The sequence below is a fragment of the Hyperolius riggenbachi genome, chromosome 6, assembly GCF_040937935.1.
Source record: "Hyperolius riggenbachi isolate aHypRig1 chromosome 6, aHypRig1.pri, whole genome shotgun sequence".
NCBI lineage: Eukaryota > Metazoa > Chordata > Amphibia > Anura > Hyperoliidae > Hyperolius > Hyperolius riggenbachi.
In genome coordinates, this window is record NC_090651.1 from 41,323,691 (window position 1) to 41,351,162 (window position 27,472).

General features: G+C 43.6%; 1 protein-coding gene and 1 long non-coding RNA gene across 2 annotated transcripts in view; one reads left to right on the plus strand and one right to left on the minus strand.

Moving 5' to 3' along the window:
- Positions 1-23,492, plus strand: part of ADGRL4 (adhesion G protein-coupled receptor L4) — a 238,061-nt gene extending 214,569 nt beyond the window's left edge. Inside the window, exons 15-17 of the mRNA XM_068242460.1 lie at positions 5,759-5,850; positions 8,719-8,887; positions 23,379-23,492. Coding sequence (XP_068098561.1) covers positions 5,759-5,850; positions 8,719-8,887; positions 23,379-23,441 — 324 coding nt within the window. The 3' untranslated portion in view covers positions 23,442-23,492. The remainder of the gene's footprint in view (positions 1-5,758; positions 5,851-8,718; positions 8,888-23,378) is intronic.
- On the minus strand, positions 8,705-26,960 carry LOC137522409 (uncharacterized). The gene is made up of 3 exons (XR_011022287.1): positions 26,880-26,960; positions 23,466-23,570; positions 8,705-8,875 (listed from the first exon to the last, which is right to left on the minus strand). It is a non-coding gene; the product is annotated as an uncharacterized lncRNA (long non-coding RNA).
- Positions 26,961-27,472: the final 512 nt, after the last annotated feature.

Here is a 27,472-nt window from a genome sequence, read left to right on the forward strand (position 1 = left end):
TGCGTCACATGATTAGCATGTGATGTTCGGTGTAATGGAGCGCACACTCAGCACAAAGGGGACAGCGTGCTTCTAAGCCTCGCACTATGCGCCGGCCAGAAGTGGAGAGGGAAGGACATACTACGTGCACAGGACGCAGTATGTCCGGGTCAAAGTTCAATAAAGTCGCCGCACACCGGAATGTATAAACTGAGAATGGCGGTAGACAGAGGGGGGCAAGAGGAACGGCTGTTATGTGCTGAATACAACCTACACAGTGCTGCAATCATTTATACCACAACTGTTCGGTTGTGGTATCCTTTAAAGGCCACTTCCGGTTTTTCTTTCCAGATAGAATAGAATAGCTATTTTAAATTTTACAATTTTACCATAATGCCCATTTAAGCTGGAGAAATAACATAGTTGTTAACACAGTTGTAACTGAAGAATGATTTTATTACATTAATTAATTAATTAATTAAAGCCCAAAAGAAAACCTTTTAATTAATCCCATTTTTTTTAAATTTGCTTTTACTGGCATTAAGTTGTAGTATTATTTTGAAGTTCAGTGAGTGCATCACAACAGCTAACATTCCAGATTAAGTATATAACACAGACTTTATTTCAGAAGTGAATTTAAACATCTAATTGTTTCTGAAAACTTTGAAGCTCAAATAAACTTTGACACGTCGGCTGCACTTTGGAAAAACTCAGCGGGAGGCTGAAGAAGAAGATTGTGTCAAGAGTCTGATAATCTGATATTTCACATATTGCCTCGCATCACCTGTTATTGGTGATCGGACATCTCTGAAGATTACACTGTCATCTTCATGTTCCACGAATTCTCCGCTACCCTGTAATCATTGCGGCTATTTTTAACAAAAATGGTAGCATTAGACGAGAAGCGGCGATTTCGCAAGAGCAGGCAGGGCACGGGTTGTGCTGAACAGGCTCTCTAAGAAGAATATTTTTTCTTCTTGTACGACTGAGTGGAGTTTCAACTTGCTAATTTACTGCAATTAAGTTTAAAAAACTCATCTTGAAATTTAGAAGTACTTCTGAACCATTAGGAAGAAGAAGTCATCGAATTGTGGACAGCCGTGTCATAATACCGATGGCTTGATTTTGGTTGAGCATTCAATTACCTGTTGGGTTTTTCAAAACAAATGAAAACCGTATCTGTTAGCTGTCTTTGTATTGATTTAAAAAAGAAAAAAAAAACTTAATTAAATAGATTAAATAAATCAGAAGATAAATATAGAAGAAGAGGTAAATAATGGGTTAAAGAGAAACCGTGACCAAGAATTGAACTTCATCCCAATCAGTAGCTGATACCCCCTTTCCCATGAGAAATCTATTCCTTTTCACAAACAGATCATCAGGGGGGTCTATATGGCTGATATTGTGGTGAAACCCCTCCCACAGTGTGATGTCAGGACCATGGTCCTGACAGTTTACTGTCTGTGAACCTCATTGCATTGTGGGAAATAACAGCTGTTTCCAACTGTTAAAAATGTTTTAAACACTTTACCTAGCATTTCGCTAGCTAAGCGTATGCCCAAAGTTGCTCCGATCCCCCCCATGCCCGCCGATCACCTCCGGCTATATATACCTCGCCACGATCCCACGAAAAGCGCAGTTTCCCGATCAACTTCCGGCGTTGCTATGGCGACGATCGGAGATGACGTCATGACGTCAGCCGCAATCCCCATTGCCGTCATCGCGAAGCCTGGAGCCGGCATGGGAACGATGGAGCGATCGGCGGGGACCGGAGCAACTTTGAGCATACGCTTAGCTAGCGAACCGCTAGCTGAAAGCGTATGCCACCATTTAAAAAAAAAAAAGTCCTGGGGCCATGTGATCCTCCGCGGCGGCTACCCGGTATGTAGCACAGAGTTACCTCTAAGGAGGTTAAAATCTCACGCCGCGGGAGGCTTCAGGAGTCTTCAGGAGCCAGAGTGCTCCGAAAGACAGGTGCCCGAGAGAATTCTCATGTCTGCGCAGTATGGAGTGGCCCGTCTTCAGAAGCACTCTGGCTTTCAAAGACGTCCGAAGTCTTTCACAGCAGCAGAGAGCAGTCTCCAACCTATCGGAGATTTAAAGAGGAACTCCAGTGAAAATAATGTAATAAAATGAGTGCTTCATTTTTACAATAATTATGTATAAATGATTTAGTCAGTGTTTGCCCATGGTAAAATCTTTCCTCTCCCTGATTTACATTCTGACATTTATCAAATTGTGACTTTTTTACTGTTGGCAGGTGATGTAGCTGCTGCATTTTTTTTGGCAGTTGGAAACAGCTGTAAACAGCTATTTCCCATAATGCAGCAAGGTTCACAGACAGGAAACTGCCAGAAGTACTGCCAGAAGTACCTCGGTACTCAGAGTTTCTTGTGGTAGGTGTTTCACCACAATATCAGTCATACAGCGCCCCCTGATTGTCTGTTTGTGAAAAGGAATAGATGTCTCATGTAAAAGGGGGTGTCAGCTACTGATTGTGATCAAGTTCAATTCTTGGTCGGAGTTTCTCTTTAATCGCAATCACAGGACTTGCAGCGTTTGCGCTCAATGCTAAGTATAGAAGCGCTTCAAAATCGCGTAGAAAAGCAATTTTGCAGCAATTTGGGGGCCGAGTGGATTTATACTTGCTGGGTGTCCCGATGTCTGGCTTCCGTCCATAGCCCCGCCCCCTAGCAGAAGATGTCACAGGCGCTTCTCTGGTCCTAGATAAACACCTATGACCACTTCAATTAGAGGCGGGGCTATGCATGGAAGCCAGACATCGGTTACACCTAGTAAGTATAATAAAGTTTATGTAAAAAAAGCGAAAAAAAAACCCCGCTAATCGGAAGCACTGCACAACTGTATAGTGCTTTCAAATTGGAGCAAAAACGTGAGAGCAATCATCTTAGGACCCACTGCACACGGTGTTGGTGCAATTTAAAAGTGCTGCAGTGATTTCTAGTTCCAGCCCTAAGTCCAGCCCTAAGTCACATACCTGCAATAAGCATACAGCTATTGAAGTCAGGAGTCACAGTGTTCATTTTTGGGTGCATTAAAGAATGCACCCAAAAAGGTGAATAGCATGACAGTCAGGCAATCAGCATTTTCAATAAGTGATCATCAGCAATTGCCCTTTCCATCTTTCTCTCATATGTAATTTGCATAGTTCAAACATTGGCATATTTGTATAGCTGAACCCACAGCAATGAAAGTATCATGTGCTCTCCATGGTACTGAATTTATAAAGGATAGATAGGGTAAAGGAGAAATTACATTTTTCCAAAGTAAGGTAGACACACTAAATTCAATAGAACAGACTCACAGTAATCAAAAGTTTAATTTTGATGGTAATAAAAAACTCACTTCCATGTTATAATAGGACCCTTTTATGTGATAATGCAGATTAAACATTGCCTACCCAGCTGATAATAAACTGTCTACAGCTTAGCTTCCTCTGCTCACTCGTGCTTTCTGCTTCTGCCACAGTTTAAGGTACAGAGGTACAGAGGGAGGAGGAGACTCATGCTGCCTAAGCTGGGGTGCAAAATCTCCTCCCTAATACATGTGTTTAGTTTAAAGGGAACCTCCAGACTAAAAATCTACTCAGCAGCACTGAAAAGGCTCAGTGTTTCTTTAACAGGTTCACAGCATCAGAACTTTGTTTTTCATACCCAAGCCTCATTTTTAGCTGCTTAGAAGCTAAGCTCCACCCCATCAAAGAAAATTGCCCAGGCATTTTTCCCTTGATGCTGCACAAAGCATGATGGGATTTCTGATGTTGTTGTTCTCGTTGCCTAGCAGCTGGGAGGGGTGATCAGGACACAGGACTGTTGGAACTGTGACTCATGCTCCCTGTCACCTCATTTTAACAAAAAAGATGGCTGCCCCCATGAAATTACAAACCTTTGCCTGTTTTTTTTTAAGCCACAAACTATGGCTCCAATTCACTAAGCATTACCACATTCGGTAATGCAGAAAACTGCTAATTTTACCAAACATCTTGCCAAACACCAATTCACTAAGGCTGTTTCCACATTAAAAAGTAAAATTACCGATTAGTAATCAATAGATGTCAATGCACAACGATTAGTGCATTCGGTAAAATAGTTAAAATGTTCTGTATTTTAAGAGCAGCCTTTACCTTTTAGCAACTAGCAATCAGCATGCAGTAAATTAGACAGACTAAAGGATACAGCCAATAAGAAGAGCCACCTGGTCCTGCTACTCACCCCATTTGTTCTGATGCACTGCTGGGTGGGACATCCGAAAGAAAAAAAAACGCAGGAGAAGAAGACATTTAAAGAGGCTTTTCTGCATCCCTTTAGACATGAAAATCTATATACTGATACACAGAAGAGGGCACTCTATTAGAATGCATGCACATCTAAAAGGATGCAGGAAGCCTTTTACTCTAGTAAGCGGTCACACGACTGAAGCAGGAACGACTTATGCAGTCCACTTATAGGAGGAGAATCACTCCACAGCTGGTGAGACTTCTACTATACCAAGCAGGTCGTAGTAAATTGAAACAACAATTTTTGGTTTATTACAAAACTATTACCACATGTGTGTAAATCTTAGTAAATTTGGAAAAAAAATTTCTAAATCACCCATGTGGTGTTTTAACCAATTTCGGACCGACGCAGTTTAAATCTACGTCGGGCGGGTGGCGCTGCGATTCTGACCGGACGTAAGCTCTATGTCCCATTCACCGCGCGTCCCTGCCATTCCTGTCGCTCTCGCCGCTTTCTACCTGCCGCCATGTGCTGCCCTGCCGCTTCTATAACGGCAGAGCACTGTGAGCCGGGCAGGAGCTGTTTTCATTGGCTCCTGGCCCTGTCATTACTATAAGCCAATCCCATTGGCTTACATGGAATGACAGGGGCAGGAGCCAATGAAAGTGGCTCCTGACCGGCGCACAGCGCTCTGCCGTCATAGAGACGGCAGAGAGAGCAGCCTGCGGTGGGGACAGAATGGCGTGACCGGTGGGAGTGACGGATTATTGCGGCGATTCGTCGGTATGCGCGTTTTAGTGTACCAGCAGCCTCTGGTCCTTAACCCCCCTGGCGGTCTATTAAAAACCGCCAGGGGGCAGCTACATGATAGCCGCTGTGCAGCGGCATCCCCCCACCCTCTTTGATCGCCTCCGGCGATCTCCAAACAGGAAATCCCGTTCAAAGAACGGGATTTCCTGGAGGGCTTCCCCCGTCGCCGTGGCGACGGGCGGCATGACGTCATCGACGTCGTGACGTCATTGGGAGTCCCGATGTACCCCTCAGTGCTGCCTGGCACTGATTGGCCAGGCAGCGCACGGGGTCGGGGGGGCGGCTCGGCAAGCGGCGAACAATCGGCGCAGAGCGGCGGCGATCAGAGTGCACACGCAGCTAGCAAAGTGCTAGCTGCGTGTTGCAAAAAAACAAAATTATGCAAATCGGCCCAGCAGGGCCTGAGAAATCCTTCTGCGCGGCATAGCCCGTGCTCAGCACGGGCTTACCGCCAGGGAGGTTAAGGGGCAGAGGCTGCTGGTACCAAAGTGGTTAATGACCTCATATTTTTTTACCAAACAGCCCTTAGTGATTGAAGCCAGTATAGTGCTTTACTGTTTCGTGAATGCAATATTCTTCTAATTATTGATTTTTTTCTGTGGATATTGTGGAAAGGTCTTACCGTATGTTCTGCCAGTTGTGTACTGTCCTGCTAGACATTTCTTACCAGTTTATAATATATCAGACTTAAGAACATTGTTGTCTTTCCTGTTACTATTTCCTTTTCCCAGGTTAACTTGATGGCTTTTGGAGTGATCATCTACAAAGTTTTCCGACACACTGCAATGCTAAAACCAGAAGTTAGTTGCTATGAAAACATAAGGTGAGCCCTGAAAAAAAAATGTCCTAACAGTGATAAAGATTATAATACAGACACCATAGAAGCAAAGGGCAATATTGATCTTTCTGTGCCTGGAACATCTCTTGAACTGTGCAAACACATTTTACCAGCAGCTCATCTCATTGTTGCACTTGTGTTTATGTCAAAATAGGACCAATAGAAAAGAACTACACCAAAACACACAATGCTGGTGCGCACCACTTATTACTAGAATAATAAGGCTTAATACAGTGTGCTAGGAAACAGTAGAACAGTTTCAAGCAAAACAAGAGGAGGTTCTTACTTTAATAGCACCACTGTTGTTTTACATAAGTACTTGCAATCACTCAAGCATCCACAAAATAATGTGTATAAAAAAGCGTAGTTTTATTAATTTAGCCGATAGAGGACAAAACATACCCTTCAAAACAATGTTTAAAACCATACAAGGACCATGTGAGTTCTATGCCATTCAAATCAACAGGTATTGTACATTACGCAATAACAAAAATGACCTCTCCCACAAGGGCTAAACAAAGCCCTCACAAGGGTGTGGATTACCTCATGGAGTAGAAAAGAATGGGAGTTTTACGTGAAGGAATGGAGTCTTTAAGCATGGCCAATGCTGGAGGACAGAAAGGCATTAAGGGAAAGTGGCGCTGTAGGCAAAATGGTTGCTTTGTCTCTCCCTCTGAACTTGTATAAATGGTGAAGTAGAGATGGGAGCTGAGGAGAGATGGCAGCCAGGCCTTTGGACACCCACTGGGTCCGAGGCAGTTACTTAGGTTGCCTTGTTAGTGTCAGATTTCTGGAGAGGCCAGAAAGGCCCGGGCCATGGGGGCATCTGGACATAAAAGAGAAGTTGCTACATAGGAAAGAGGAGGCTGAAAACGGGGAGCAACACATGAAAAACGGAAAACTGATGCTCAAGGGAGCTGTTCATGAGAGCAAAGGGCTGCAGTGCATAGATGATACACATGGAAGAGGGGACGGCACATCAAATGGGAGGGGCGCTGCTGCACAAGAAAGGGGAGCCACAACATACTTGACCTAGGAGCCCAAAAAACTATAAATCTGATTTTGAAAAGGCATCTGAGAGGGCAATAGGAGAGGTGCAAAACAATAGCACAAGCTTTCTTCCTTTTGATTGGCTTACAAAGGCAATACATTTGATATTTGTGAAAAGTACTGGTTTTGCACTAAAATTATTTTGCTGAAATTTGAGGTTGCAGTTTTAAAATTGAAATTGATTTCTCCAGTTTAAATCGTTTATGGAATTATGCTGGCGAAACACATGATGATCACAGAAATCTGTCAACAAATGATTTATCAACACCTGTGTAATGTGACGGCTTGTCTAAACTAATTACATTCATTGTCAACCCTAACGCTGCATACTTATCGGTAAAACTGAAATTGTAGCATGTGTGGTCTGCATTATACAAGCAACTTTATTTGTTTTTTAGACTAATATGTTGTGTTTTAACATATATATATATATAAATATAAATATATATATATATATATATATATATATATATATATATATATATATCGTGCTTTGGGGAAACTGAGCTTTCAAGGCTTCACGTCATGAAAGACAGACGTTTCCTGTAGGGAATTCCAAACGGCAGATTAAAAATGAAGTCATATGGCTACGGCAGTGCCGCCAGTCTCTGGAGATCGCTATATTTGCTGACGACTTACTTTAAAGTGCACCTGTAATGAAGTCATAAACAAGATGTGAAGCAGGAGGCTGGGTGAGGTGGACAGATGTTGTGCTAGGTTCTTCCATTAATAAAGGATTTAGTACAACCTAAATAAACATAAATTCTTCCTTCCACTAGAACATTTTTCAAATTAGGCGGTAGACTTAAAACCAAAACATTCGGGGCCATATGCAATTCAGTTTTTCACCTGAATTTTCTCCTAGGTGATATTTTGAAACTTGTCAATAAAATGTGTTTTGAACCCCCAGCAAGCAAAAAAATACTCAAAATAATTTTGTTGGTACCTTTTCTCCTACTTTTTGGTACTTTTTCTTTTCCAAATTGCTGAAAACGTATTCTAAATTGAAGATGAAAAATTATCTCCTAGGAGAAAAGTCAGGTGAGAAAGTGAATTGCATATGGGCCTCAGACTTTAATTTACTAAGCCGCGGGGGAAGTCTACTGCATTCCCTTGTCTTGTTGCTGCTACAATCGCCTAAGTAGAAGGTGAGTGGTAAGTGTTTACAGTAAGTCCAATCACATGTTTTTTTGTTTTTTTTCATCATTTACAGTGTTGCTTGCAAAATTTTGCCAAAGTCATTTTCATATCAAAAATGCTATTTTTGATTTAAAAAAAAAATTGCATGAAAATACGTTGTATTGTTTTTTCGCAAAAATGCAAAAAAATAAATAAAATAAATTTTTTTTTACTGTGAAAAGCACGACAAACCAATATTTTTTACCACAAAAATCTTTACCGCAAAAACGTGAAAAATGTATATTTTTTGCTTCAAAAATTTGCGAAAAAAAACCATGAAAAATAACAAAACCTATTTTTTATGGCATTCAAAATTATGCTCGCAAATCGAAGTAAACATTATTTTCACGAAAATTAATGCAAAAAGAATATTCAGTATCCAAGCCATAAGCCTTAAAGGGAAGGTTCAGGGAGTGGAAAAAAAAATAAAAATCCATATCCACTTACCTGAGGCTTCCTCCAGCCCGTGGCAGGCAGGAGGTGTCCTCGCCACCGCTTAATATGTTGACCTAAATGATACCAATGTAGCATAATTTGAGCAGCTCCTTTGATACATCTCTGTTCATGTACATTTTGAATTGTTACGAATGCAACCATAGCTTACAACTGCATTTTATTTCCCAGGTCTTGTGCAAGAGGAGCTCTTGCCCTCCTGTTCCTTCTCGGTGCCACATGGATGTTTGGTGTCCTCCATGTTGTACATGGCTCCTTGGTGACCGCTTATCTCTTCACCATCTCCAATGCCTTCCAAGGAATGTTCATCTTCATCTTCTTATGTGTGCTATCAAAAAAGGTGGGTCAAGCAATGCTATAAACAACACGATTAAATAACAATAAAAACAGCAATAATGGTTAATTACATTAATTACATTAATTACTGGGGCTCATCGTTGGAGCCTGGGAGGTGAGTAAAGACTGCTAGGTACAGGGGGGGCACCTGGTCACACAAACACACAGCCCAGCAAGCCCTAAGAGAAATCCGGCTGCCTGACCCCCTCCCCCAAACGCACCATCCCCGTGCAAAAAATGCCTGGTCCTTTAAGAGACACTGAAGCGAAAAAAAAAATTATGATATTCTGATTTGTATGTGTAGTACAGATAAGAAATAAAACATTAAGATCAGATACATCAGTCTAATTGTTTTCAGTACAGGAAGAGTTAAGAAACTCCAGTTGTTATCTTTATGCAAAAAAGCCATTAAGCTCTATGACTTTCAAAGTCCTGGAGAGGGCTGTTTTCTGACTTTTATTATCTCAACTGTTATTGAACCATTTACTTCTTCTCTGCCAGAGGAGAGGTCATTAGTTCACGGACTGCTCTGAAAGAATCATTTTGAATGCTAAATGTTGTGTAATCTGCACATATTATAGAATTATGCAATGTTAGAAAAAACACTATATACCTGAAAATAAAAATATGAGAATATTTTCGCTAATCTTCTAGTAATTATTCATAGTACACAACCAATTCATGATATCATATACTAGCTGATTGTCCGGCATTGCCCGGGTATGTATTTGGCTGGTGTTGGCTCCGCCTACTTTTTCTAACCCTAACACACAATTACTCACTGACCAAGTTTGTAAGCTTTGCGGTCTTTGGTATCAATAATCTGCATTGAAATGAAACAAATCTGATTGAGTGTGTGTGGCTCCACCCCCTTTTCGGAATTTGAACCCCAGTCACCCAATAACCAACTGTACCAGGTTTGAGGCCTGTGCCATTAACAGTTCAAGAATGGTAGCAATTAAATATTCCCCTTGAAAAGCAACAGGTGAAGTTTGATTCACTTTTGTAGGCTCCACCCACTTTTCTGAATATTAATCCCAGTCACACAGTGACCAACTGTGCAAAGTTTAAAAACCCTGCCATTAACAGAATGGCTGCAGTGTACATTTTCCCAGTGAAATTTGTATTTGTCTCCACCCACTGATGACTCGGCGTACATCAAAAAAGGGCGTCGGGAAAAAAGGGCGCGTGGTGTAAACGATAAGCAGTATTATCGTTTATAGAAATATTGTGTAGAATTTCGTTTACAAATAGTGTTTTAAGAATTTATAAATCATTAAATAATGTGTATGCGATCGGCAATTCTTAAAACGTTAATCTTCCCTGTTTCTAAACTGAAACTTATATTTACGTTTATTAAAAACCCTCCCTGTACCTATCCCTAACCCCTAGAGCCCCTGTTGGTGTCTAAACCTAAGACCCCCCTGTTGATGCCTAAACCTAAGACCCCCCTGTTGGTGCCTAAACCTAAGACCCCCCTGTTGGTGCCTAAACCTAAGACATCCCTGTTGGTGCCTATACCTTAGACCACCCTGTTGGTGCCTAAACCTAAGACCCCCCTGTTGGTGCCTAAACCTAAGACCCCCCTGTTGGCGCCTAAACCTAAGACCCCCCTGGTGGTGCCTAAACCTAAGACCCCCCTGTTGGTGCCTAAACCTAAGGCCCCCCTGTTGGTGCCTAAACCTAAGACCCCCCTGGTGGTGCCTAAACCTAAGACCCCCCTGGTGGTGCCTAAACCTAAGACCCCCCTGGTGGTGCCTAAACCTAAGACCCACCTGTTGGTGCCTAAACCTAAGAACCCCTATGGATAATAATGTTTTACAAACATTAATAAATAAAAAATGTAAATAAAAAAATGTAAATAATTTTTTGGGTGGATAATAATGTTTTAGAAATGTTTTAGAAATAGTGATTTAGTATCTTTATAAACGTTATTCGTCACGGGCTCATTTTGTAAAGTTAAATCATCACAAACATAGTTATAAAACCTTAAAAATCTCCGGGCGCCGTTTGTAAAACGTTAATAATCTCCGGCGCCTTTTTTTCCCTGTTCGGCGCCCATTAAACGATATTTATAATGGGAGTGAATGGGGCGCCCTTTTTGTCCACTTGTCTCATGTGCTGAAATCTCCTACTTCCGACCCAATGACCAACTGTAACAGGTTTGAGGCTTGTGCCATTAACAGTGCAAGAATGGCAGCAATTTTAATATTCTCCTTGAAAAGCGACATGTGATTTTTGATTGGCATTTTTAGGCTCCGCCCACCTTTCTGATTATTAATCCCAGTCACCCAGTAACCAGCTATGCTAAGTTTGAGAACCCTGCCATTAACAATGAAGAAGGGCTGCAGTTTACAATTTCCCAGAAAAATCTGTTTTTAACTCCACCCACTTTTTGTAACCTTGACACACAGTCACTACTCAATGACCAAGTTTGTGAGCTTTTGGGTTCCTGGCATCAAAATTGTGCTAATGGAAACAGTTTATCCAGCAAAGAAATCTGGCTGTTTTTGGCTCCGCCCCTTTACTGAATTTGAACCCCAAACACTTAACAACTGACTGTAGCAGGTTTGAGGCCTCTGCTATTAACAGTGTGAGAATGGTTGCAGTTTCAATATTCCCCTTGAAAATCAATAGGTGAATTTTGATTGGCTCTTGTAGGCTCCACGTACTTTTCCGAATATTAATCCTAGTCACCCAGTGACCAACTGTGTGAAGTTTGAGAACCCTGCCATTAACAGTGTAAGAAAAGCTGCAGTTTACATTTCCCCATGTAAAAAGTTAGTTGTTTTTGGCTCTGCCCACTATTTCTAATTTTGACATACAGTCACTTAATGACCAAGATTATGAGCTTTGGGGTCTTTGGCATCAATAAGTTGCATTTTACCATTGAAATTAAACAAATCTGATTGGCTGTTTTTGGCCTGCTCCCTTCAGAATTTAAATTTCAGTCTCCGAGTGACTGACTGTAGCAGATGTTAGGCCTCTGCCATTAAGAGTGCATGAATGGCAGCAAAGTAAATATTCCCCTTGAAAATCAAAAGGTGAATTTTGATTGGCTGCTTTAGGCTCCACCCACTTTTCTGAATATTAGTCACAGTCACCCAGTGGCCAACTGTGTCATGTTTGAGAACCCTGGCAATAACAGAATGGCTGAAATCAATCTAACAAATCTGATTGGCTGTTTGTGGCTCCACCCCTTTAGTGAATTTGGATCCCAGTCACCCAATGACTGACTGTATCAGGTTTGAGGCCTCTGCCACTAACAGTGTAAGAATGGTAGCAATGTGAATATTCCCCTTGAAAATTAATAGGTACATTTTGATTGGCTGTTGTAGGCTCCACCCAAATTTCTGAATATTCATCCCAGTCACCCAGTGGCCAATTGTGTAAAGTTTGGGAACCCTGCAATGTAAAAAATGAAGTTGTTGGCACCGGCCACTTTTTCTAACCTTGACATACAGTCACTCAATTATCAAGTTTATCAACTTTGGGATCCTTGGTATCAATACTTTGTATATTCCCATTGAAAAATAAACAAATCTGGCTGTTTGTGGCTCCGCCCCCTTCCTGAATTTGGACCCTAGTCACCCAGTGACCAACTGTACCAGGTTTGAGGCATCTGCTTTTACCAGAGAGAATGGTACATAAGAGAATGGTAGCAGATGAAATATTCCCTTTGAAAATCAAAAGGGGAATTTTTATTGGCTGTTGTAGGCTCCACCCACCTTCCAAAATCTTAATCTGTGACCCAATGACCAACTGTGCAAAGTTTGAGAACCCTGCCATTAATGGTGTAAGAATGGCTGCCGTTTATATTTTCCCAGTAAAAGTTGTTTTGGCTCCGCCCACTTTTTGTAACCTTGACACACAGTCACTCAATGACCAAGTTTGTGAGCTGTCAGGTTCTAGGCATCAAAAATGTGTGAATGGAAGCAGTTTATCCACCAAGGAAATCTGATTGGCTGTATGTGGCCCCGCCCCTTTAGTGAACTTTGACCCCAGTCACCCAATGACCGACTGTAGCAAGTTTGAAGCCTCTGCCATTAAAAGTGTAAGAATAGCAGCAGTTTAAATATTCCCCTTGAAAATCAATAGGTGAATTTTGATTGGCTGTTGTAGGCTCCACCCACTTTCTTGAATCTTAATCTCATTCACCCAGTGACCAACTGTGGCACGTTTGAGAACCCTGCGATTAACAGTCTAAGAATGGCTGCAGTTTACATTTTCCCATTTAAAATGAACGGTTGAAATTTGAATGGCTGTTTTATGCTCCGCCCACTTTTCCTGGATTTGTAACCTCGGTCACCAAGTGACCAACTGTGCAAAGTGTGGGGACTGTGGCTCGATTACTGTGAGAATGGCAGCCTTTTCCATTTTTTCCATTGACTTGAATGGGTGGAATCTGATTTGCTGTTTGTAGCTCCGCCCAGGTGTGCAGGGGGGCCGCAAGACCCCCAGAACATATCATCCCAGGTAGTAAGGGATCTGTGTACCAAGTTTCGTTCAAATCGGACAAGCCGTTTTCGCGTGATCGCGGCACACACACACACACACACACACACACACACACACACACACACACACACACACACACACACACACACACACACACACACACACACACACACACACACACACACACACACACACACACACACACACACACACACACACACACACACACACACACACACACACACACACACACACACACACACACACACACACACACACACACACATATCCGATTTTATATATATAGATTTTTTTACGCTTCGGTGTCTCTTTAATGGGGGTTAGGCGGCCAGTCACCAAAGGGTTAAACTATGTCCATATCCAGAGTTGTTTGAAAGTTTTATCTATATACCATTTGTTAAGTGTTTCTGCACTGTAACTGGTGATGTGACGTGTTACCTGTGGTTCAAGCAGACAGAGTCTCTTGTTTACACACAATCAGCCCTTCTGGAGGAAGATTAAACCTGCTGCTTTTGGTGATCATCACCGGTAAAACATTTGTTCTTAAAACCCGGGGTGAGATTGTTGGCCGAGAACCTTTAATAAATAGCATCCGCACCATAACTTCCGTGCTTACGACAACATAAAGCCATCTGGTAGAGCAAGGCCGCGCGCTTCGCCTTACACCGCCTGTTTATTTGTTTGTTTGTTTTCCTGGCCTCCCGTTATAGCTGCATATCAATTACGGCTCGGGAGATAATTCGTATGCAAAGCGGTCGGCGCACGCTCGGAATATTTCCATACATTATCTAGGAAAATGGCTGGGTAATTCCAGAAGGCTGGGGAACAGAGCGCATTTTAAAGACTCGGGCTTTATGAAGCTCCGACAAATTCACAGGAGCCTATTTACTAAACTACAAAAAAAAAAAAAGCATTCTTCTGGGTATAGCCTACCAAGGTTTATGAAGTCTCAACAAAGGGAAAAAATGGCAGGCCGTTTCTCAAACAACACTGTGAGTAAATTAGAAAAATATTCATTACGCTTTTATGTGCGGCACAAAAACAAAAAGTTTTCAATCACATCCATGGCTGTATATTTAAAAGTTTCATTATGGGGATACGAGATGTTTGTTTACCCTGAATAACCACCCCCGGGGTCAGGGTTGTATAAAAGCAGAAAGTCTTATATTAAAGCAGTAAATAAGGGTGTATGCGGCAAGTGGATTAACTGGGGGCCACCATAGGGGGAGAATGTAAAATATCAGTGTTTGAGCGCTGGAGCGGAAATTTGGGTGCTCAGTACATAGCAGGTGGTGGGTGGGCACCACGGGCGCGCAAATACAGATATTTTTAGGTGCCTATGGCAGCTCCAAAACATTTAAATTTTTTACTTGGAAGTGGTAGGGGGTAGGTTTAGGTAGTTAGTATGTGGGTGTTTTTTAAGGATTAGCCAGGTAGTGTTTGCAGGGGAGGGGGAGGATTAAGGGTTAGGCATCAGGTAGGTAGTTTGTGCGGTGGGGGAGTTAAACCTTCTGAGCGTTACGCAGGAGGTTTTGCTCGTTTGTGTCCCCAGGGTTAATAAATGTGATCCAATGGCTGCAAAACCTTTAGCTAGCACTATGCTAGCTAGTGCAGGTGCCCGGCACCCCCCGATCCCCCCATTTATACATTACCCAGCCTGGATCCAGCAATTGGTGCAGCCTACCCACACAGCTCCGGTCTTCACTATGGGAAGGATCCAGTGGCGTAGCTAAAGAGCTGTGGGCCCCCGATGCAAGTCTCACATGGGGCCCCCCCAAGCACTCTATACATAACAATTGATACGGCGCACCAAAACCTACCAAGGACAACCCCAGTGTCAGAGGTGCAAGAAGGGTATGGGGAACAGTGTGTTAAGGATTACTACTATTCAAAGCATCTATAGAAGTGATTATTACCAGCACAGGACCAACAGAGAGCTAATACTGTGATAGAGGGTGGACCCTTCGGGGCCCCTCTGGCCCAAGGGCCCCGATGCAGTCGCTACCTCTGCACCCCCTATTGCTACGCCCCTGGAAGGATCGCACATGACGTCATGCGCAAACCCAATCCTCCCCATGGAGAGACCGGAGCTGTGCGGGGAAGCTGTGCCAATCGCTGGATCCAGGCTGGGTAACGTATTAGCGGGAGGATCGAATGGACCGTAGGCAATCGGGGGGTGCCGGACACTTGTACTAGATAGCCTAGTGTTGCTAACGGTTTTGCAGCCATTGGATCACATTAATAATGCATGGGAGAATCCTGAGGCCAGCAAGCGGTATGCCCGACACAGTGTTGGGCATACCGCTAAGGAGGTTAAAGAGAACCCGACACAGTGTTGGGAATACCGCTAAGGAGGTTAAAGAGAACCCAAGGCAGTGCGGCAGGGGGGCAGATGGGACACAGAGGCCTGTTCCATGCCTAATGACATGCCTCTGTCCCCCCCATACCGCTCTCTCCCCCCATCACCGCACCTATCATCACCCAAAATTGGCGACAATAATTAACTCGAGGGAAAAGGAGGAGAGGAATTCCGTGCTTAAAACGCCCACTGGGGAGTTCTTGCAGGCTTTCTACAGCTGCCATTGGGCATTGGGCAGCTGTCTCTCCTTGGCTGTGCCCCCTGCCACTCCCCCACCTCCCTGCATGCTGAGAGAGAAGCTTTCCTTTCAGTGTCGTGACCCCAGAGGTCACGAAAGTGACTGCATGTGGGCCAATGGAGTGTTGGAAATCGTTGGAGATGGCAGCTACCTGATCCGCCCTGCCCCATCCCTAAAACCCCCCCGCCCTTTGCACAACCCTCCCCAAAACCCCAACCCCCCCCTCCCCCCGCCACCCGGATCAGGTAGCATAGTTTTTTTTTATGTGCCCACCTCGGGCTCTCTTTAAGGGCTGGATGTTAGGTAGGTAGTTTGCGGGCGTGGGGGGTTTAAGGGTTAGGCAGGTAGATTTTTTTAAGGGGGAGATTAAGGGTTAAGCATTAGCTAGTTTGTGTGGGGGTAGGTTTAAGAGGTAGGCATCAGGAAGTATTTAATACCGAAATTTTACTAATGGGCCTTACTAGGCGCCCAACTTTCCAGGCGCCTTTATGTGATGTATCCCTACAATATGGCCACTGCCAAAATAGCGGCCAGAGAAGGAAATTGTAGCTTTCCTTCTGATTGCAACAGTTCGCAAAGCAGCCACATTATAAATCACAAGAGGTCACTAGCCTCCTTTAGATATGTAAAGTATTATAGTTGTAACATTTTAATACAGTTTTAATTCCTGGTTTGAGCCTTCACCTATAGTGCCTTGTTTAGGGCGCCACCATCTTGGTTTCTAACGGTAAACCTAAAGGCTAAGCCTAGAATTTCAATAAATGGGGGAATGGAGGGGGTTTCATAAATTAAGGGGAACCCCACTCCATTCTTTTATTTTATATACTTTTTAATTGTGTACTGTCGGTTTAATTTTGAATCCTTATCTGTCGTTAGGAATTTTAGGTACCTGGGTACATTGACCTTTAAAAACCAGGAAAAAAGGGAGGTGGACAAGGCTTCTAATTTGCTAAGTATTTTTATCCTAATTTTGAGGAGCAAGAGCCTGTTCAAAATGTCTATGTCGTTACAACAAGAAAGGAGAGAGGAAAAGTAATATGTAACTGTATAAGCCTCCCCTTACCATGACCAGCTAAGCTAACCACCATGCCTCCCACAGAATGCATAGATCCTATATAATGATTCAACGCTACTAGAAAGGAATACCAGCAAAGCTCCACTGTTGTTGAGAAAAAAAGGCACTCCCTTCTGACATTGCAGAGATTAATAGGGAACATCATTTCAGCTTGCTTACATGTAAACATGTGAAACATGTGCACTCCACAGTCCATAAAGTAGAGCACCATATGTTATGTGCTGCATAAATCGCGAGGCATGTGCACAAAGCACCTTAGTGGATGGCGCTGCCATAAATCACTCACGATGCGTCCAACAGAAATCTGCACTTCAGTGAAAAACAATATAATTCGGAATAAGTGAATTTGCCAACTTTTTCAAACCGCCTGGCCACTATGTAGCAATGAATGTTTGCAAATCATAACTCAACCAAAAAACAAAGCCCAAAAATACATATATTAACCACTTTATCCACCACTACAGTAGATCTACGTCCTCTGTGACTTTGTCTAAGCCACGAGTCAGTAGAAATACGTCTTGTAGCAGAAGCAGTTCTGTGCAGGATTGGGCTTGCTCCTGTGCACATTTCTGCCATTATCTGATGTAGCACTAATTGGTGAACGGGAATATATGTTTCCTGAGCTAATGAGATTAATTTTTACCATTACAAATACTTTTATTTTCTCAGTTCATAGTGAAAAATACACTAAGGGCCTGATTCACAAAGCGGTGATAACTCAGTTATCACGCCTAAAAGCCTTTAGGCGTGATAACCTTTGCACCACACTGGTGAAAAGTCAGTTTAGGCGTGATAAGTTTAGGTGTGATAAGTTTAGGTATGCTAAGTTTAGATAAGTGTAGATAGCGTGCAAAGTCCCGCACACAAAGCAGCGCCATTAAACTCTATGCGAAGTGCACCAGACTTTGCTAGCGCAAAACTTTTGATCAGCTGTGCACTGCGGTGCTAACGCAATTGGTGCTTAAACTTAGCATGCCTAAACTTATCACACCTAAACTTATCACACCTAAACTTATCATGCCTAAACTGAGTTTAGGTGTGATAAAGGGCTTTTCACCAGCGTGCTAACTGTTAGCACCGCTTTGTGAATCAAGCCCTATGTAGCATTATTTCAGAATCAAATATCTTCATCATAAATTGTAACAGAAACATAATGTAAGTTTTGCAATAAGCGGTAAGAATAGCCAAACAAAATTTGTGTTTTTTATCTATAGTAGCACTTTTTATTTTTAAATTAGAATTGGTAAAACTGAGAAATAATGTGTTTTTTCTATTTTTTTTCCTTGTTTTTCCTTTAAAATTCATAGAAAACAAAATAGTTCGATCGAGGGAAAAAATGGCATACAATGAAAGCCTAGTTTGTCTTGAAAAAAACAATATATATATTTCATTTCTGTGTCATAAGTAGGGATAAAGTTATTTCTGATTAAATAAGGACATAGCTAAACTGTCAAAACTGCTCTGGTCCATAAGGAGAAAAAAGGTCTGGATGCGAAGTGGTTAAATCAGAAAAAAAAATAATAATAATGAAACAAACTAAAATCTCGGGATGCTCATTCCAATTCTGCAGAATTAAAATTTACTAATTTACGATAAAAAATTGGCATTTCCGATTGGAACTATGAAAGACCAATCACAGAACTGAGAAGCATTGGACCAATCAAGGGTTACTGTGGTAATTTTAGACCAATCACAAGATTCCATTTATCTGATTTCCGTGTTTTTTTTTTCTGCAATACTCCTCGGAAATCGTAAGAATAGAACATCGGAAATAGGCATTGGCTAAAATCGGAATTTTAGCAGAATCAGAAATGGGCATTTCTGACCATCCCTGCTATAATGCAGTGCTGGTCGTAATGGAGAAAGCTACGCTTACGGATCATTACGCGTAATTTTACGCTATTACGCATTACGAAATTACGCTTACGGCATAGACATTCAATTTCGGTACATGTCTATAATTACGCATAGCACTTACGCAATTACGCGTAAGTATACCGTAATTCTGGTTATTACGTTATAGGCTTACGCGTAAAATCGTACTAGCAATTAATGCGTAAGGTCATGCTGCCAAGCGGAAAAGTTGACGCATGGATCAATGTTAGGTAGCCGCCGACTTTAAGGGTTAATAGCAAAGCCCCCTTAAGTGCTAAGAGCCTCAAATTTGGAGAATATATTAAGGAGATCAGAAGGAATAAGAGGAAAAATTTTTTTTTCAAAAAGACCTTATAGTTTTTGAGAAAATCGATGTTAAAGTTTCAAAGGAAAAATATATACATTTAAAAACCCGCCGACTTTAACGGTTAATAGCAAAGCCTGCTTAAAATTTAGGAACACCAAATTCACAGGGTATATTAAGGGGATCAGTGGGAATAAGAGGAAAAAATTTTTTTTCAAAAAGACCTTATAGTTTTTGAGAAAATCGATTTTTAAGTTTCAAGGGCGAAAATGTCTTTTAAATGCGGAAAATGTCAGTTTTTTTTGCACAGGTAACAATAGTGTTTTATTTTCATAGATTCCCCCAAGTGGGAAGAGTTTTACTTACTTCGTTCTGAGTGTGGGAAATATAAAAAAAAAAACGACGTGGGGTCCCCCCTCCCAGACCTCTTTAACCCCTTGTCCCCCATGCAGACTGGGATAGCCAGAATGCGGAGCACCGGCCGCGTGGGGCTCCGCACCCTGACTATACCAGCCCGCATGGTCCATGGATTGGGGGATCTCGGAAGGGGAGGGGCAGCCAAGCTTTCCCCTCCCCCTCCGAGCCCTTGTCCAATCCAAGGACAAGGGGCTCTTCTCCACCTCCGATGGGCGGTGGAGGTGGAGGCCGCGATTTCCTGGGGAGGGGTTCATGGTGGCATCTGGGAGTCCCCTTTAAAAAGGGGTCCCCCAGATGCCCACCCCCCTCCCAGGAGAAATGAGTATAGAGGTACTTGTAGTACCCCTTACCCATTTCCTTTAAAAGTTAAAAGTAAATAAACACACAAACACATAGAAAAAGTATTTTAATTGAACAAAAAACATAACCACGAAAAAAGTCCTTTAATATTCTTAATTAACCATTAATACTTACCTGTCCCTTTAAAAGCCAGTTCCCACGCAATATCCTCGGAAATATACTAATCAGTTACAATGTAACAAAGTTATTACAATGTAACAACTTTGTTACTTTGTAACACCACCGCACCCGACGTCACTCGCCGCTCACCCGCCGGCCGCCGCATACACGCTAGTCCCCGCCGGCTCCCGCCGTCCACTCCGCCCACACCTGTCACTCATATACATGCTGGCACCCATGGGTGCCAGCATGTATATAGGTGACATGTGGGAGAGGCGGGGAGGGCAGCGGAGCCGGCGGGGACTTAGCGTCCCTTCACCCGACAGAGCTCTGAGCTATATTAGCTCAGAGCTCTCGAAAGCATCTTTGTATTTGGGCTCCAAGGAGCCCCATTGGTCCTTAGCAGACCAATGGGGTTCCTTCAAATCAGAAGGAACCCCATTGGTCTGCTAAGGACCAATGGGGCTCCTTGGAGCCCAAATACAAAGATGCTTAGAGAGCTCTGAGCTATAGCTCAGAGCTCTGTCGGGTCCTGCAGCACAGACGCGGTGGCGGCGGCGGCGGCGTAGTTACAATGTAACAAAGTTGTTACATTGTAATAACTTTGTTACATTGTAACTGATTAGTATATTTCCGAGGATATTGCGTGGGAACTGGCTTTTAAAGGGACAGGTAAGTATTAATGGTTAATTAAGAATATTAAAGGACTTTTTTCGTGGTTATGTTTTTTGTTCAATTAAAATACTTTTTCTATGTGTTTGTGTGTTTATTTACTTTTAACTCTTAAAGGAAATGGGTAAGGGGTACTACAAGTACCTCTATACTCATTTCTCCTGGGAGGGGGGTGGGCATCTGGGGGACCCCTTTTTAAAGGGGACTCCCAGATGCCACCATGAACCCCTCCCCAGGAAATCGCGGCCTCCACCTCCACCGCCCATCGGAGGTGGAGAAGAGCCCCTTGTCCTTGGATTGGACAAGGGCTCGGAGGGGGAGGGGAAAGCTTGGCTGCCCCTCCCCTTCCGAGACCCCCCAATCCATGGACCATGCAGGCTGGTATAGTCAGGGTGCGGAGCCCCACGCGGCCGGTGCTCCGCATTCTGGCTATCCCAGTCTGCATGGGGGACAAGGGGTTAAAGAGGTCTGGGAGGGGGGACCCCACGTCGTTTTTTTTTTATATTTCCCACACTCAGAACGAAGTAAGTAAAACTCTTCCCACTTGGGGGAATCTATGAAAATAAAACACTATTGTTACCTGTGCAAAAAAAACTGACATTTTCCGCATTTAAAAGACATTTTCGCCCTTGAAACTTAAAAATCGATTTTCTCAAAAACTATAAGGTCTTTTTGAAAAAAAATTTTTTCCTCTTATTCCCACTGATCCCCTTAATATACCCTGTGAATTTGGTGTTCCTAAATTTTAAGCAGGCTTTGCTATTAACCGTTAAAGTCGGCGGGTTTTTAAATGTATATATTTTTCCTTTGAAACTTTAACATCGATTTTCTCAAAAACTATAAGGTCTTTTTGAAAAAAAAATTTTTCCTCTTATTCCTTCTGATCTCCTTAATATATTCTCCAAATTTGAGGCTCTTAGCACTTAAGGGGGCTTTGCTATTAACCCTTAAAGTCGGCGGCTTTTTTATATTATACGGGAGCGTAATATTACGCGATTACGGCAGACTGTGTAATTTCAATGGGAGTTTACTGTCTTACGCGTAATTTGTTACGCGTAAAACGTAACCCTACGGGCTACGCGTAATTAATTACGCGTAATACCGTAACCTTACACGTAACGCTTACGGTGCATTTGTAGTGAATTACGATGCGTAATTACGCTAATGCGTAATTTCGGCCCAGCACTGCTATAATGTATCGCAGCCGTGGTACATGCTTGAGACAGGAGAGAACAATGCACTAGGGGTGGTGGGAATTGCTGAGCCAGATTTATCAAAGCGTTAGAGCTTGTTCACACTACAAGAGCTTTTCTAAGCGCTTTGTGACTTGACAAACTCTTGCTAATGTTATCCTATGTGAGTGTTGTCATTGGAGCAATGTGATTTTCTAAAAATCACCCATAGCCTTGCATCAACAAGAGCTTTTCAAAATCACTAGCGCTCAAAAAGCTCTTGTAGTGTGAACAAGCCCTTACCGACAGTTTTTTCTTCTTAAAAAGTTCTAACCAGCAGGGGGATTGTTCTGCATGATAAGAAACCTCTTAAATCCTACTTAAAGGGGTTCTGTGGGGGGTTGTGGAAGAGAAAAACGGACACTTACCTTGGGCTTCTATCAGCCCGGTGCAGCGGTAATGTCCCACGCCGTCCTCCTCCCATCTGCCGTTCTCCGCCGCCAGCCCCGGTCTAAGCGGCATGGGATCCAACTGCGGCTGCGCTAGAGTGGCCGCGCACCCGCTCGCTTCCGCCTGCGTCATCGGAAGCTTACTGCGCAAGCGCAGTACAAGGCTCCGTTGTACTGCGCCTGCGCAGTAAGCCTCAGATGACGCGAGCGGAGGCACGGCAACGCGCATTTTTCATCTTTATGTCAGACGAATAATAGCCCGGTGCCGGCTGCGGGGAACGGCGGATGGGAGCAGGATGTCGTGGGACATTACCGCTGCATGGGGCTCATAGAAGCCCAAGGTAAGTGGCAGTTTTTCTCTTTAGAAACCCCCACAGAACCCCTTTAATAGAGGCAATTTAGTGTGAATTTCAAGAATTGCACTACAGTTATGAAGAGTGCAAATCCATCCCTAAACTGCTGCAGATTAAGAAGTGCTTAATAGCAGTTCTACAGATAGTGCAGCAGTGCAGGCTAGGCATGATTTGTAGAAGGCTCCTCCTACCTGCTGAAATACTCACTCAAAGCCTGCCTATCAATACAGCAGATGTATTTGTTACCTCAGCAACAGCGATTCCCCTCACACACTGGTGTTGATAGGGCCATATGTCAGGTGCTCACAGGCATCCAATAGGACATCTGCCAACAAAAACATGGATCCTCATCCCTGACTGCCGTTTGGCTGCTTTCAAGGCCCAAGGGATTATGGGAGAGTGCTAAATTTTGCCATCATTGATATTCATTCAGTTGTTCCCAAACAGAATAGTCTACATGTGGAATGATTAGGATGTATCATTGTTCTATAAAAATAAAAACCTGTTCTGTATCATGCACACAACTCTTTCTCCTTGCCCGTCAGCATGTGTACTATCCTTATTTTGTGCTATTTTATCCATAACACTGTTTCTCAGTAAGCTGCCCTATATACTTAATGAAATGTTGTTTTTACCTTCACAGATACAAGAAGAGTACTACAGATTATTCAAGAATGTGCCCTGTTGTCTTGTGTGTCTCAGATGAACAGAGAAACAAGTCGTGATTTACCATAAACATTTTCAGACACGGCAAAAAGGTTCCCCCATCGTGAAGCGTAGGCTCCATACAGATCTGTTTGTGTTTCTGTTCTTCCTGTTCACAGGATGCCTTTCTCTGTAAAATGAAGCAGATCCATTTTTAAAGTGAAACTCCTGGCTTTATAGACATGAAAGTATTGCTGCCCAGCATTTAAAGTGAACCTGAACTCTTGCACAGGACAGAAGAAAAACAGAAAGAAATGCACCCTGTATGTATTTAGAGAGTTTAGCCTCTTTCATTCCCCCTTCTCCCCAATTTGTGTCTCATCACAAGCTGTAAATTGATCTTTCCCATATCACATGACTGCCATGGCAGAGATATCAGATAATCTCATTTGAAAGCACAGCAACCTGGGAACAGAGGCGCCAGCAGGGTAAAGGTAGATAAAACCGTTAAAATTTTCTTGGAGGAAGCGGTGGAATTACCTCCATAAAGCAGACTAGAAAGACTGTCTGTATAATAGTAATCACATTTATTATATAGTACCCCAAAAGTGCAACGCGTTTTGCAGGCCACGCCCGCTTCATCAGGCAATAAACATGGGGACAAACAGAATTTCAGAAGTAGCAGGAGTGGCGCTGAACGGACAAAAAAATGCAGCAGGACCCAATTTTCCGGACTTTTTCACTCAGCGAAACGGAAGGTTTTGCTGCAGAATAGGAACCTATGGAACACTGGCTGTAAAAACGGACCGTTTTCCCAGATCCAGATGGCCGGATCCGTACGGCCGGTTCCGCAAAAAAACGCAGATGTGAACCGCAGGCTAAACCCTCTAAGGGCTTGATTCACTAACTGGCGATAAGTGTTAGCCATTGAAAAGCCATTTTTGGCCCATAGTGCAAGCAAAGCTACTTTACACGCAGCCCCGCTCACTGCGCGCACAGCGCAGGTGCGCCTATATTAGTGCGCGGTGCGACTATACTGTCGTACCTGCTGCCCCTTAAACATCGCACCTGGTACGATGATAACAGCACATTGGGTGCCCCCGAAGCAGCGCATTAATGCACCACTTCAGGGGCACCCGATGCGCCGCTATCAAGGGGCAGCGGGTGCGACATTATCGTCGCACCGCTCACTAATATAGGCGCACCCACGATGCGCGCGCAGTGAGCGGTACTAAGACTGATGTGTGGGCGCAAACTACTTAGTGCCGTAGTTTGCGCCCACTTAGTGATCAGGCTTAGCGCCGGTCAGGGCCGGGCTGAGGCAGAGGCAAGAGAGGCTCCAGACTCAGGGCGCAGTGTATTAGGGGGCGCCCAATTCACTCAACTATTATTCCCCTACTGTGTTTGAAGCAGAGAGAAATAAGAAAAGGGGATACACGGCAGTGACTGCAAGACAGGGAACTAGAGATTAAGGTGTTGGGGAGGTTGGGGGCCCTGGGGTGGCTCTTAGTCTAATAGTAATCAGTGTGTGACGGCTAGGGTGGGAGGGATAGGGGGGCGCTCTTTGGTGTCTCAGCCTTGGGTGCTGGAGGACCTTGTCCCGTCTCTGGTGCAGGTTAGTGAATCATGCCCTAAATACATACAGGGTGCATGTCTTTGTTTTCCTTCTTTCCTGTGCAAGAGTTCAGGTCCACTTTAAAGGATGGGATAGCATAACTATGGAGGTATTATCTTTAATTTTTTTTAACTAGCAGGACGTTAATTCTACAGGCTGAGTTGAGAAATCTTTTATTACCTGTTTAAGTCTATATGGCTGGAGTGCAAAAAAAAATGCATATAAAAGAAGTTAATTTTCAAGTAGGTCACTGCATTTTGATTTAGCTAATAAATGAAATATCTGGTGACTGCTTCGGCATCCGAGCCCACGTTCCCAGTTGGAATAATCACACATATGTCCCAATAACTTCACTTATCTCCACACTGACTGCATCTGCTGTACCTATCTAGAAAGTCCTACGCTTCAAATCTTTTTTTTTTTATTATTTCTTTTTTACAAAAACACAGATTTAATTTATAAGAAGAATATATTTTAATAGCTATTGTGCGCGGCTGTATTTTATTATCTTTTATAAACTGCTAGAGTTTACCGTTAACCGACATCTAAAAAAAATTTAGCCATTTGCGTCAGACCACACATCCGCAATTACGGAAGATATTCAGAACACAGTGTTTATATCTTCCCTTTGAATATCAATGAAGAGAGGGTTGAGTTTAACAGATGTGCATTAAGCATTAGCAGAAGGCAACCTGGAACCATACGTGATGAGGTATGCTAACTTGATTAAGTACATCATAATTTAGGGTTATTTATATGTGTTTCACTGGAGGCAGACACAGCGTTTAATCCATGGCAATATGTGAGGAACAGTAAAGTACCCCTGTCATCGGTTTAATCTGGTTAAACTAGAGACAGAGCGGTACAAAATAAAAGAGTAGGATTCAATAGCACCCTCTTTTATCTTCATCTGTTGCATCAATGAGCCCATCTCTTTGGACTTTAAAGGACTTCCGAGGCCAAAATTAATAAAATCACACTATACCTTTTTTTTTGCAGAATCCACAGAGGACGTCCTGCCCGTCCTCCGCTCCGTTCCGCCATCAATGCAGGTCTTATCATTCCCCTACGGCTCGGCCCGACCCCACCGAACGGGTCGCATGGATGCCACCTCTAATATGGCCGCCGCCTTGCTCCGCGGCTGCGCAGTACGCTTTGTCGCTAGCGCGACTGCGCAGCCTATTGCCCGCCTCCCGCCGCGTACTAGGTCCCGGCATGCTCCCCAAGCGTACGTCGGGCGGGCGCACACAGGCTGCGCAGTCGCGCTAGCGACAAAGCGTACTGCGCAGCCGTGGAGCAAGGCGGCGGCCATATTAGAGGTGGCATCCATGCGACCCGTTCGGTGGGGTCGGGCCGAGCCGTAGGGGAATGATAAGACCTGCATTGATGGCGGAACGGAGCGGAGGACAGGCAGGACGTCCTCCGTGGATTCTGCAAAAAAAAAGGTATAGTGTGATTTTATTAATTTTGGCCTCGGAAGTCCTTTAAGAACAAGCGACACCCATGCTAACCTAGAAATAAAAAATACATATATAAGTAGATAAATACTACTTCTACTTACCGTATTTTTCGGAATATAAGACGCTCTTTTTCTCCCTCAAAAATAGGGAGAAAAAGTTCCTGCGTCTTATATTCCAAAGGCAGGGAATCCCCGACTTCAGAAACGCCCGCTGATACGAACCGCTGATCCGCCGCATTGTCAGGGACTCCCTGCCTTGTCCCCCTGTGTGGTCCGCCTGTCCCCCTGCACGTCTCCGCTCCCCCATGGCAACAATGACAGCAGAGCAACTCACCTTCCTATGGATTCCAGCGCTGTGTGGCCCTCCACCCCCAGCATGTCAGCACTACACCTGTAAAAGAAAAGTTAGTGGCAGAGAAGCTCACCTACTCAGCGGCGGCGATCTGCGGACATCTCGCGTTCCGGGCGGCTTCCCCTAGTGACGGCTCCTGTTAATGACTCATTGAGTCATGGGGAATGACTCATTGAATCATGAACAGGAGCCGTCACTAAGGGGAGCCGCGTGGCTTCCCCTAGTGACGGCTCCTGTTAATGACTCATTGAGTCATGGGAAAATACTCATTGAATCATTAACAGGAGCCTGTTAATAATTCAATGAGTCATTTCCCATGACTCAATGAATCATTAACAGGAGCTGTCACCAGGGGAAGCCGCCCGGGACGCGAGATTTCCACAGATCGCCGCCACTGAGTAGGTGAACTTTTCTGCCACTAATGTTTCTTTTACAGGTGTAGGGCTGACATGCTGGGGGTGGAGGACCACACAGCAAACCACACAGTGCTGGAATCCATAGGAAGGTGAGTTGCTCTGCCATCATTGTTGCCAAGGGGGAGCGGAGACATGGGGGGGGGGGGGCATGGACAGAGGACAGGATGGGGACTGGAGTGGAGGACCAGGGGTGAGGCACCCACATGGACATACACAGGAGACATGAACATGCACATGAGGGGGCGTACAC